Here is a 12,755-nt window from a genome sequence, read left to right on the forward strand (position 1 = left end):
CAGAAGGTTGGATTGACGATTTATGAAAAGCATGACCTGAATTTCCCGTTTCGCACCATCAAACCCAGTTCCCTCTTTCCCTTGTGTGAGCCCACCTCCCGCATGTAACATTTGGCTCCAGAGAGTTACTTCAGATGTTAGGGACGGGGATTACATCTGCTCTATTGCTTTCTGTCATGGCATGCTGCCACTAAACTGTTTGCTCACACCTCTATTTTATCCATTCTGCCCTTTATAAACACAGAAGGTGGTGACAGACTGTGATCACAGCAGTAGAATAGGTAACAAATTTATCTGGAAAAAGGGGATCTTCAATACATTAGGGTCGCCTTCTGTCTCAGCCAAGGTGAGAGATAAGAGGTAATTCCTCTGCTTGAGAAATTCAAAAAGAGCTGGAAGAGGAAATCAAAGGAAGATACTGTAAAATATTTTTTCCCAGATTTTTCCAATGACCTGCTAGGAGGTAAATAGGGACCTAAGTGTGTCAATGGGACTCTGGAGAGACGGCACCATGCGTTGAAGAGACCAGCATGATAAAGAGAGGCTACTGTGGAGGAGGAAGTAGGCCATCTGCAGCTCCACTGTGGCAGCGGAGACACAGAAAAGCTCAGAGCTGTTTTATCGTTATGAGCGTTACACCTACACTGTATATGACCTCTGAACATCTCATTCCCCAAACCTTCCACAAGATCCTGGGACCTGGCTTCAGGGATTTGGTCAGTTTTGTTGGGTGATAAATGCCTGGAACCCAGTCTGCGTTTCCATTCATCACAAAGCTGTTGGGTGTGGTTCAGGTCAGGGCAAGTGGTTCCACACCATCCATCCAATTTATGAAAGCACAACATTGTCTGAAACAGAGGTTTTATACCCTTTACTGTCATGACTCCTTTTGGATTCCTTCTTTCTTTACTATTCCCAAGTTTCATCTGAGCTGTGTTTGAAATCACAACCTCTTTCATTCATTCAATAATCCCTTTATTATAGACACTCAGTAGTTTACTCTATAGTGAGCAGAGAATTTGGGACACACACTATATTGTGGATAAATATCACATTCTGATCTCAGACTTAAATCAGATGGTTGACAGGAACTATAGTGCACTATATAGTCAACAGAGTCATGTCAGACAGCAGACATTTTGACTTGTCATAGCAGGAAAAGCACAGGTGTTACTACATAACAGTGCAAAAATGTGTGCTGTCCACTCCCCATAAACATCACTGCCTGCTGCAGCCTTAAGATGCAAATGTTGACAAACAGGGGTGTCCACATAGTTTTGGCCAGATAGTATATCACTGTCAGAAGATCTATCTTAATACAATAATATATTTTACATGTTTTCATGGAAAAATTATGGCATTTGGGAAATACACTGATTCGCTTTCTTGCAGAGAGCTTGATACAGTTCTCAGTACAGTAAATATGAAGCTATAGACAGCAGAGGGTTAGCTTAGCTTAGCATAAAGACTGGAAACAGTGGGGAAGCTGACAAAGTCTGCTGAACAGCAGCTCTGAGGATCACAAATGAACACGTTATTTCATGTTTGGTTGTTATTTGTGCAAAAACTGTAAAGTAAAAACATTTTACAGAATATTAGTGCATACCTCCCAAAATGTTGAACTATTCCCATAAGTTATCGTACTGTTCTTGCAGAATGAAATGAATTCATCATGGTTTTTTTTTTTCAAATAACCATTTTCATTTCTAATAATAATTTCACTGGTGTAAAGCACCAATTATTATACCCAAAATAATGTGACACCGTCACATGAAAAGCTTGTCAGTATCACCCAGCTCTGTGGTTGATTAGGACTAAAACATCAGATGCAGGAGAAGCCTTCCTCACTCGTGATGTGCCTCTGTGCTCTGTAGTCTCCTCCTGTCTCTCTCTCTGGCCCTGTTTTCCCAGAGGAGACAAATCAACAAACAGCAGTGAGGAATGGCACCTGCAGACTCGGTCTCCATGGCTGCCTGGGCTGAGTCTACTCACCCACGGGCCCCTCGGGGATAGGTCTCCTCCCGTGGTCCTCTCTCCATGGCACCAGTCTGCCATCTTGTTTTTGTCTCGCTGTGCTAAGTCATTCTAGCTCAACGTGCACTACGAGCGTCTGGGGATAACTAGCAGCACATAAAACAGGTTCATGTCTGCCTGGTTGGTTTCAGATTAATGGCAGAGCTGACTCTGAGGCTGTTATTGTGAGCATAATCTGTTGACAACACGCTGTCTGTGCAAATAGAAACAGAGGCACCTGATCTCTACATCGGTGTAGCTTTGAAAACAAACAACAAAAAGCACAACAAAAAAAGAGATGGAAAAGTAAAAATACTGGCTGTGTTATTTTTGCTCTTTTTACTTTGATGTCATTTGAGGTAAATGTTTGTCAAATGTCAAAGTAGTTTTTGTGAATATATGATACAAATGTACAAAAAAAAAAGAAAATAACAAAAATGGAAAGTTTTATGGTTGTGAAAAGCTTTACTGAATTACTTTATCAACGGAAAAGAAAAGCAAGAGATAGAAAAGAGAATTTTACTATAGCTCCTCCACAGAGCTGCTTTGTGACTGTGTCTGTATTTGTTGGTATTTCTGTTGACGTCCCTTCCTTCAAGGGATCCAGAATCTGCTCAGAGTATGTGCAATGCCCCTTGAACCCCCCCCCCCAGCCCCCTTTTCCTCCTCTGAATGACCTTTGACCCCATGCATCTGTTTCTGCACAGTAAGACGACCAGTTACACAGGAGTGGATGAAAACTCTGAGGAACTGGTACCAGAGCGCAGAGCTGCTCCTCACAGCCACAGACCTCCATCCTGTTTCTTTCTGTGCTGATGGAGACAAAAAAACATGGACATGAAGCTGGGGACGTCAAGGCTATGACCGCGCTTTTGTCTCGCCTCGCTCCCTAGAGGCCTTTTTTTCCTTTCAACATCCACCAGGCCTCCAACACTGGTTTTACTGAACTGCTAGCCCGGGAATGCACTATTGATTGGTTAATGAAGATTATGAATAAAGTTTTAAATGAAGAGGAATGTTGTTGTTGTGTGGTCACAACTTAATGTCACTGCAGTTAAAGGGACTGTCTGCCAGCTTTATCCAGGTATGTTTACAGGTCTTTGAGTGATGTGTCTCCAGAGGGAGACTACAAATTAAAAAAAAATGTGGTTGGGTGGAGTTAGAAAGAAGTGAGGTTACCAGACCTCTGTAGCCCACTCCTCCTCCTCTTTGCTTGAGGCTAGAGGCTCAAGGCTATATTAGCAACCACTAGCAAAACAACCCAAATCTGCATTGTGGAGTGAATTCAGTCAAGTGGTAATGTAGGCGCTGGGTTTTAACACGGAGGATGAGTGTGTGGGTTTAAAAAATGATGAAGTCATCAGCTGAATGTCAACTGTCCATCGAGAGTCTGATGGGAGTGCAATGCTAAAATGGTGCTGTAATGTTACTTTAACGGGACACTCCAATGATTTTGTTCACGTGAAGGTCGGTTCACTACTCAGCCTGTGAAAACTGTTGTATGACGTCGTCTGTGGCTCTGGAGCAGCTTTCTCAAGTCTGAGGAAATGAATCATAACTCTGACGAGTTTCATGATGTTCATCCTTGACCTTAAAAAACAGCAAATGACAAGGACCCTTTAGTAGTTGTTCTGGAGCTGTCAGCCATAACACCCAATCCTCATTAGCAGATTTAAGTTGCTCAGTGTCATGGAGGTGCAGATGTTGACTTTTTTTTTTTTTTTTTTTGTTCTTAAAGTGCAATTGTTTTGTCAGCACAGTGAAATATGTCACAACCTGGCTCAACGCAGTTTGCCAAAGGAGGAAACCACATGTAGTCCTACATAAATGCAAGTAACTAAATAGAAAAAAACACAAAAATACAAAGGGATCCAGAAAGTGAGATAATTTTGAGGGTCTGATTGTAGACACCTGAGCCCAGCCTAGCCCCTCTGAGAGTCACTTTTACTCTTTAGTATGCATGAAACTCTAAAAAGGACAGATGCACTGGTGCAACCAGGAGGGTCGTTTTCCTACGGTCTCCCACCTCCTCCCTTTTGAATTCCACGCCCTCAGTTTCTAACTCAGGTTTTTTTGGTAGGAGTTTGGAGTCAGCAAACTGCTGAGATAACCCATATGATGACCATGATACTATACAACTGTTTTCACAGGCTGAGTAGTTTTATCTTTGATGAGTGAACTGGCTGGGAAATCGAATGAGTTCTCCTTTAAACACCTTACACTTCTCCATTTTCTTCACAGTGTGCTTCAGGATCTGATTGATCATAACTGCATTTTAAAAAGCACATCTAGTGTTTCATTTATTCCACATCTTTGTCACCATTTTCTCCAACGTGGGCTCAACTTATTCCGTCCTTATAATACTTAATTCATCAGTCACTTTGAAATGGTTTCATTAAACTCAGATTCATTATATCCAAAACACAGATCATTTTGAGAATACGAAAACAATGCAATGATCTGACAAAGATTCAGTGAAGGACAAAGAGAGTTAGTCTGCAGATCTGAGGACACACCAACTGGCATGCAATCTGGTGATTTGTTCACTTTAAAAATTCACACACACACACACACACACACACACACACTGTGTGTTTCCCTCTTTGTCCACCTCCCCCCTCTTCTTTCATCTCTCCTCATTCCTCTCTGAAGTGGCACCAACACTGTCACCCCCTGAATCTTTAAATCCCACATTTCAAAAGGTGTCTGCACCAACAAAGACACATTTGCTCCCTTTTTGCTTAAAGGAAAAGTGGGAAAGACAGACTGATAGAAAGTGGAGAAAATGTGATGAAAAACTGAGAATGCTCACAAGAGAAAGACTGAGAAGGTGATAAACATGTGAGAGAGTCATCCCAGCTGTAAGGGACAAAAAGGAAAGCACAGAAATACCACACATGTTGTGTTTATGTGTGTGTGTGTGTGTGTGTGTGAGAGAGAGAGAGAGAGAGAGCGAGAGCTGTGAACTGGCCATGCGACGCTCAGCCTGCTGAATCCTTTCTGCTGGCTCTTTAACACCTCTCCCTCTCTTCCTCACTTCATTCTCGGGCCCATCATCCCTTTTTTTCACAATTTTCTTTGTTGTTGCTTTTAATAGCATCACCATGGAAGTGAAGAGGGGTTGCTAGGTAACTGGCTGGCGTCTGGATGGGTGTTTGATTGGCGGTCACACTGACAGACACAGCAGTGGAGTGCGTGTGTATTTGTATCATCTGTATACACTGCATGCGTCTGGATCTGTCTTTACATTCAAAGGTTGTCATGTCAGTGTAAAATATCACATTTTCTTCCGCATTTCAAACATTTCTTTCTTTACTAACACCTCAAATTTAATCTGAAAATCTTTCGTTAGCTGCATTAAATGCACGAGTGCACCTTCATCTACCTTTTATGGCAACTGCAGTGTCAGAGAGCGACTACAGGAATGCATTACATGGAGAAAAACAGCAGACCTGGGAACGATATGACATCATAGGACACAGTAGTGACACCTAGAGGATTTTATCTCTGACTGCAGCCGCCTTTGTCTGCTGATACCAGGCATGTAACCACCAAGCGATGTTAAATTGTAACGGGAACAAGTACTGTATTCAAGTACCATTCTGAGGTACTTGGTGTTTTATGTGAGTATTTTCATTTTACAGTGGTGCAGGCAGTGATCGGACCTGTGGTCAGATTATGAAACAATGGGCTCCTCTGCAAAGATGAAAAAGGCCCCCACCCCTCTTACATGGGAGCAAGACAACCACAATCAAAGAGACATAAAACAACTATCCTTTACTCATGTGAAAGTACCCATACCAAACTGTAAAAAAAAAAAAAATTGCTTTTAAAATCCTTCTTAAGTAAAAGTACAGAAGCTTAATTTACTAGTATCAAAGTATTAAAAGTAAAAGTAAAAACGTAAAATCGTACCATGACTATTTTAATAACTTAAGACTGTTAATATAGTGATGCATTAATGTCTCAACAGAATTTACGGCTGTAGCTGCTTGAGGTGGAGCTAGTTTTAAATACTGATTGAAAAGTTTGATACTTTAGTCCAGTGGTCCCCAACTGATCCCTCTAAAAGGTCACAATATAAAGGCGTTTACTTTGGATATTTAAGTACATTTTGTTGACAATACTTTTGTACTTTTACTTAAGTAAATGCCAGACTTTTACTTGTAATTAAGTGTTTTTACATTCTTTCACTGCTACTTTATTTTTAGTTAAGTAAAAGATCTGAGTCGTTCTCCCATCACTGCGCTGATATCACATGATCTGATGATTACCTCATGATAAAAACATCTGTGGCACTGACACTGAAGCATCTTTCTTTGTTTTTTTGTTTTTTTTTTTATTTGTCTCTCATTCATCACAATTCACACTTTTTCCTCACCGAACCCAGAAATGTCACAGGTTGAGACTGAAGACAACATGGACGTTTCAGTAAGCAGTTTCCTTGGTTTTCCTTGGTTTTTCCTGTTATATTAACAAATATATACAGATATCCCAGGAAGAGAATTGTAATAATAATTAATCCTTTCCAATAATAACAATAAATTTAATAAATACTCAGTGTTCTTAACCACATCAGGAGAATGAGTTTGGGCTCACTCTTCTACCAATGGGATTGTCACAATCCCATACAAATAATAACACACACTCACGCACACTCATATTCACACTCACACACTCACCTAAGGAAATTTGCACAGTCAAGTAAATACCATCTGCAGCCAAGACAAACTGTTCACTGTACGAAAACAACTCCGGAGATAAAAGTTGATTTGTCAGTCGTTGACTAGAGCAGCTTGTGCCGAGTCCACTGGTCCACAGAGAGACGAACTAGTTGCACAACATGGCTCCTAAAGTGCCACTGATGTTGAATACAGCAGGTCAGAGGAGAGAATATGAAGCTTCAAAACGGTCCTACATGAACATGAGGTTGACGTTGAAATCAGGTAGCTTGTTTCCCTAAGTGTTTCCTTTTTTTTGTCTGTGTGTGTGTCCATTTTTAGTGGCATGAATGGGATCCATACAGAGTGCTACTGACTGCTAGTGAGGAATGTTTTCATCAAAAAAAAAAAAAAATATGTGTAAAAGACAAACAGATGAGAACGTGTGTAGTCTTATTTTGAAGTGCTGCGTGTAGATTACAGCCAACCGTTCACACGCAGAATAACATGCACTGAAAAAGCACCGGCACACAGAAAAACGAACCCATTTTGATCGTCCACACACACACATGTACATTAATATATACACATTCACACATAGAGAAACACACCTGGTCTGCCAAACCAATAGAAAAACATTTTTGCTAACAGGTTGCGGCAGGGAAGGTGCAAGCACTGAGAAAATAAACTCTGTTTTTTTTACTATACAAGGCTGAAGATATCACCGGTCCACCAGTGCTGTGAGAAAAAGGCTTTTCCCTGTCTCAGTGTTGGAAGGAAGCAGACGATGTACCCCATGCAGAGAGATGACACTAAGGAGTCGGTGGGAGATGTTTGTGCACCGGCAGAACAAACAGCGTGCAAAATAAGAAAAAAAGACACTCTCTTTTAAGAATTTTAACCAGTCCAGCTCTTCTTATTCTCAGGTAAACACTCCCGAAACAACGGATGTTTAAGTGAAATAGTGAATGATGAAAGATTTTTGTGGTCTTTGGGAGTGGGAGGCAGGAAAGATGCAAGCATACAGTGGGCGGCTACACAGACAGGCAAAAGCACAAGCAGATGGATTGAAATCAACAGTTAGCAAAGTCAAAAAGTGGCTTTTTTAAGTACTTGAATGGCTTTTGAAGGTCGGGAGTCTCGAAGGAAATTCTACCTGGTCATGGGGGAACTAAGAAGCAGGTAGAGATGGCTTCCAAGGAGGGAAAGAAGTAGTGTTGGGTTAGAGTAGGTAGGTGAGTACACTACAAGGCTTTTATGAGGCCTCTAGGACCCTCAGTGTCGTGCAGGTTAGAGAGCACTATCAGGGAGAGGCTTGCTGTAAGGGTTTCACACCTTATTAGGACACTAAAAGGGCACACGAGAGCGATGGCTTCCAGTAAGTGCCTAAAATCATGACGAGTAGAGAGATGTTTTTGCGAACTTCTGTGAGTGCACTTTGCTCGGCTCAGACATCAGAAGGCGTTCTTTATTCAGCCCAAGCTCTAATGTCCTGGAACAGGACTGAATGCAAAAAATTCAGAACTGGAAATGTTCACTGGCTGTTTTTTACTATGAGTATTGTTGTCCACACAGAGTGGCAGGCTGCAGCTGTCCACACAGAGGGACAGTGTGGTCCGAACTCTGGCCCTCCACGTCCATGTCCATTAGGTTGGGTCTTGCGGCGCTGGCACTGCTGTCCCCTGAACCGAGAGGGCTGTCGCAGCTGCTGCCCGGCGACGAACTCAGGGTCCGAGACAGAGAGCCCAGCTTCCAGGGGTCGGCTCTCATCCTGGCCGGGGTGGGCCGCGGCCTCGGGGCAAACTCCAGTGTCTTGGGTCTCTCCAGGGGGCTGATGAGGCAGAGAGGAGCTGGGTCAGGGATCGGTGGAGCGGGGGCTTTACGCCGATGAGGGACTGGGAAGAGGGTGGAGGGGTCGGGGAGGCGGGGGATGTCCAGGGTGTCCTGTGTACCTGAAAAATGAAAGAAAAGAATGGGAAAAAAATGTTTCATCGCCTTTGTTCAAGAAAAACATTTTCTGGTTCCAGCTTCTCATGTGTGCTAGATGCTCTTCTTTGTCACATATGACAGTAAATGTAATATTGTTAGGTTTTGGACTGTTAGTCAAACAAAACAAGACATTTTTAGGATATTTCCTGACATTTTATGGACAAAAGAATTTTTAAGAAATGATAAAATATCCTATATAATAATAATAAATAGTAGTTTTTGCAGGCTTTTGCCCACTAATTACAAATTTGTGCATAATTTACAACCAGAGGATTAATGTGTTTTTCCCACATTTGAGGAAGTGAAATGCAGGCACTTGAAGGTTGTTTCAGACAGGTAATCACAGTAAACCTCATGTTGCTTTTATGTTTCTTCATAGTAACATTATGTGGTTTAGAAGAGGTGCTGTTTAAAGAACTTCCTGTTTGGATCTCAAACATCTGAGACTCAGCTACTGAACATCTCTGAGTTCATGAGAAAAAAAACATTAGAAAAACAAAAGGCAAACATACATATTACACAACAACTAATTAGTTAATGGAGGCTCATGGTAGCTAGGCAAGAAGTCAATATTCACATGGTCCATACACCCTCTAATCAAATGTCCACGATGTGTCTCTAACTTGGTAGCCCATACTAACATCACTGGTCACTACTGCCAACAGGAGGACCTGCTGTGCAGTAAGTTTTCCAGGTGGTTTCCTATAATTTTTTCTGTTGGATTGATCTGTTGTGTCTGAATCAGATTCAGACAGCCACTCCGACATGGACGACATAAATTTCTAATCCAGCTTTCAACCAAGAGCAGCACTAAATCTGTAATTTTGTCATGAGTGATGATTCTGAGCTGTCAGTGTGGTTATCTGCCGTTTTTATCGTCGTATTGTTTCACTGATCTAACGTCATGATGCTGTCAAGATGGGATTTACTATGTTGCAAGGGTTTTTTTTAACATAAAAACATAAGTGTCATTGTAATGCTGTGATTTTATTGAAATATAACTCCCTCCATCTCCAAGCTTCCACTTGCACAAGTATTTTGAGTGAATTGAGTGAATGCCCCTTTTGTTCATGTGTTCATATGATCTCAAATTTGAAGGTTTGATGTTTTCATTGTTATGTATGATGAAGTTGAGTATCACATAAAATAAGCCATCTGCATTCTTCACAATGGACTTTAGGCTATTATTATTACTATTACTAACAAAACAATTAATCAATTAATCCAGTAAAAACAATGTGTAGATTAATTGATGATGAAAATGATTCTTAGTGTCCTGACTTAAGTTTGATTCTTTTTCACCTTCAATCTCAGCAGATTTCACCACAAGGACATAATACACACTGTGGTGAGTTATATAAGGTTTAATATACGGGTGTGAACTGATTTAATGACTGGAAGGTAGGAAATCAGTCTAAACTACCTCATGAAGAGTATAATTGTTCTACTTTGGTAACAATGTGATTTCTTTCATGTCTTTCAGGTTAAACTTGATTGTGCCCACACAGATTGTGTGCGCTTCCCTGTGATTGTGTGTGTTCTCATATGAGCTGTTTTACGCTGACAATTTGTCTTGTGTGTTCCTATAAAAGAGACTATGTATCTAAAGAGCGTTATATGTCAAACTGAAGGGCTGAATGAAATATCTCAACAAATACTGAATGAATTGCCATTAAATTTTGTTTAGACGTGTTCTGTCAACAGGGTATGAATCCCCGTGACTTGTTGATCTTCTCCCTACCATAAAAAGCTGTGTGTTCTTTTAACACTGTAAAAAGCAGTGACTTATTTGTTCCTGTACCTTTCTTTGTTGTGATGTGTGGTACCCCCGGTGGAGGAGGCATAGGCATGCTCCCATCTGACGGCGTCCTGTGGTGTCCCAGAGTTTGGGCTCGGGGTCGTATCGCCCCGTCTGAAGGGGTGCGTCTGTGGCCTCTGTTCAGGGCCATGGCTGCAGACACGTGGGTGGGCGTGAGCGACTGGTTGGGCTCCTTCTTGAAGCTCTCTGCCCGCAGGTCTAAGAGCGGGTTGAGGGCAGGTGCTGGAGGCGCCGCCGGTGTTTTAACCCCTGTCATCGGGGTCAGGGAGTACTCGTCTGGGTCAGAGGGGAGGAGGGACTTTGTGGAGTTGCAGTCGGACAGAGACGACAAAGAGAGGAGTGTAACAGAGGGAGAAGGGTCCATGCAGGGGAGCGTGGAGTCATGATGTCTGGAGAGGGAGAGGGAGAGGTTTCGGCTGGGTGGAGAAGTGCTGCGGCGGAAACGTCCCGTCCGCTGAAAGAGACCCTCCTTCTTCTTACGCTGCTCCTCTCTGAGGTCCTGCTCGTCTTGAAGCACCTGGCGACAACATCAGGTCACATTAACATGCTGGACAGCCACTCAGGATTAGTCTTACTGTGAGAAAATATCAGCAGGTTTGAAAAAAGCTGAATAAACCCAGAAACCCAGAAACTGTTTCTGAGTTGTGCCTCTCAAAGTTTCATATATAGAGGTACCACACATTTTCTTTTTCAGAGTAACTAGTTTTAACTAAGATTTATTATCTATTTTATAAACATGTAGAATTTAGGTCCATCAGACAAATGTGTTTTATTAGACTTGTGACAATGTAAGATACAACAGTAACATAACTAACCAGTAACATAACTAACAGTGATCTCACAACAGCCTCATAACTAATAAATAACACAAACAAAACAAAAATCGATAAATAAGACAGTGTATTCAGTCTGTACAGCCTAGCTCAGCTGGAACAACTGATTGTGTTATTTCACTTCATTCATATCACCGGGGCTGTTGATATAGTGACTGAAAGTCTGACATGCTGCCTTGTTAGTTCCCTCCTTTGATTAAAATACCTCATATTACTTTTAAGGTATTTTAACACCTACATCCTGTGAAAGCAACTGCAGGAAAAGATTGTGTCCATATCATTTCTTTCATGGATCCTCTCACTCTACATTCTGAATCTACTCTGGTAAGACCCTGGATTGCTTCGACAAAGTGCTTGAAGAAACCTTCCACGCAGACCTCGGTATATACTGACTCAAGAGCATCGCACTTTTCCTCCTGATAATTTTGCAGCTCATTCATGCGGCAAACATCCCGTTCTATTCCTGATTATAGGAGGTCTAATCTGATCAAAGAAAACATTAGTGAACACTGCCACCTTGACTCCAGGCAGATTTATGCAGTATACCCTCAGTACAAGTGACTGTCTGCAGGAGGAAGCTATCTGTGCAAACAGGGAGGGTAACTACTAGAGCAAATAATGAATGTGTGAATGAACATTTTGTATTTTTTCACAATGTGAAACTATCATCTTGTCACAGACATTTTGTTTATAGACAGGTAAACAAAGCAATAGCAAGGCTGTCTGTAGGTTTTCTCTACCACCAAATATGGTTTCTTGCAGGAGCAGGTGGTGGTGATTGTCACTTGAGCTTCAACCATCTTTGTCTTTGATAACACAAGAGGTTAGAATATGCCCCCTGAGCAGCGCTACGTCTTCAGGGCAGATTGGAGTGAGTCGGTCTCGGAATGTGACGGGACGGGGCTAGCTGGTTAGCATGCTAACTTCAGTAGAAGAAAAGACATGATAGAGACAAGAGTTAATATTGGTGCTGATTTCCACCTCTGGAGACAGCTCTTGGCAAATGAAGGCATGAAGTTTGATGCTGAACTTGCAACGTTTCATCTAGACTTGTAAACAGCTGCTAATGCTAACACTGGCTGTGGCAATAGCAAAACTTAAAAATAGCCACTTAAGAGCTTTGACCACTTTGTTCTGGTAGTGTGCTCAGCAGTATTAACTTTGGCAATAAAGATTTGGTTTGTTTATTCTGGGTTATATACAGTTTTGTATGCTTATTTATTCTAGATGTTTATGATGTTGACAGGTCTGATAACTAACATTTTTAGTCTGTTTATATTTGAGGCATGTGAAGACTTATCTTTAAAGGGAAATTCTGGTATTTTTCAGCCATCTTATTCTAACTTATTCGAACTGCAAAGAAATATTACAAAATAACCGTAGTTTACATCTGGGCAAGTAGCACCCGCCTCCAAAAATAAACTTAAATTCTACATAACT

The 12,755-nt window shown here is 41.6% G+C and overlaps 1 protein-coding gene across 1 annotated transcript in view; it reads right to left on the minus strand.

Moving 5' to 3' along the window:
- Positions 1-5,855: 5,855 nt before the first annotated feature.
- The window catches only part of map3k10 (mitogen-activated protein kinase kinase kinase 10), a 40,453-nt gene continuing 33,553 nt past the window's right edge, over positions 5,856-12,755 (minus strand). Inside the window, exons 10-11 of the mRNA XM_071496228.1 lie at positions 10,465-10,999; positions 5,856-8,626 (exon numbers count right to left, since the gene is read on the minus strand). Of these exons, the coding sequence (XP_071352329.1) occupies positions 8,226-8,626; positions 10,465-10,999 (936 nt within the window). The 3' untranslated portion in view covers positions 5,856-8,225. The remainder of the gene's footprint in view (positions 8,627-10,464; positions 11,000-12,755) is intronic.

The sequence above is a fragment of the Trachinotus anak genome, unplaced genomic scaffold, assembly GCF_046630095.1.
Source record: "Trachinotus anak isolate AG129_WGS33_773 ecotype Australia unplaced genomic scaffold, CSIRO_AGI_Tana_v1 ptg000014l, whole genome shotgun sequence".
In the NCBI taxonomy this organism is placed as follows: Eukaryota; Metazoa; Chordata; class Actinopteri; order Carangiformes; family Carangidae; genus Trachinotus; species Trachinotus anak.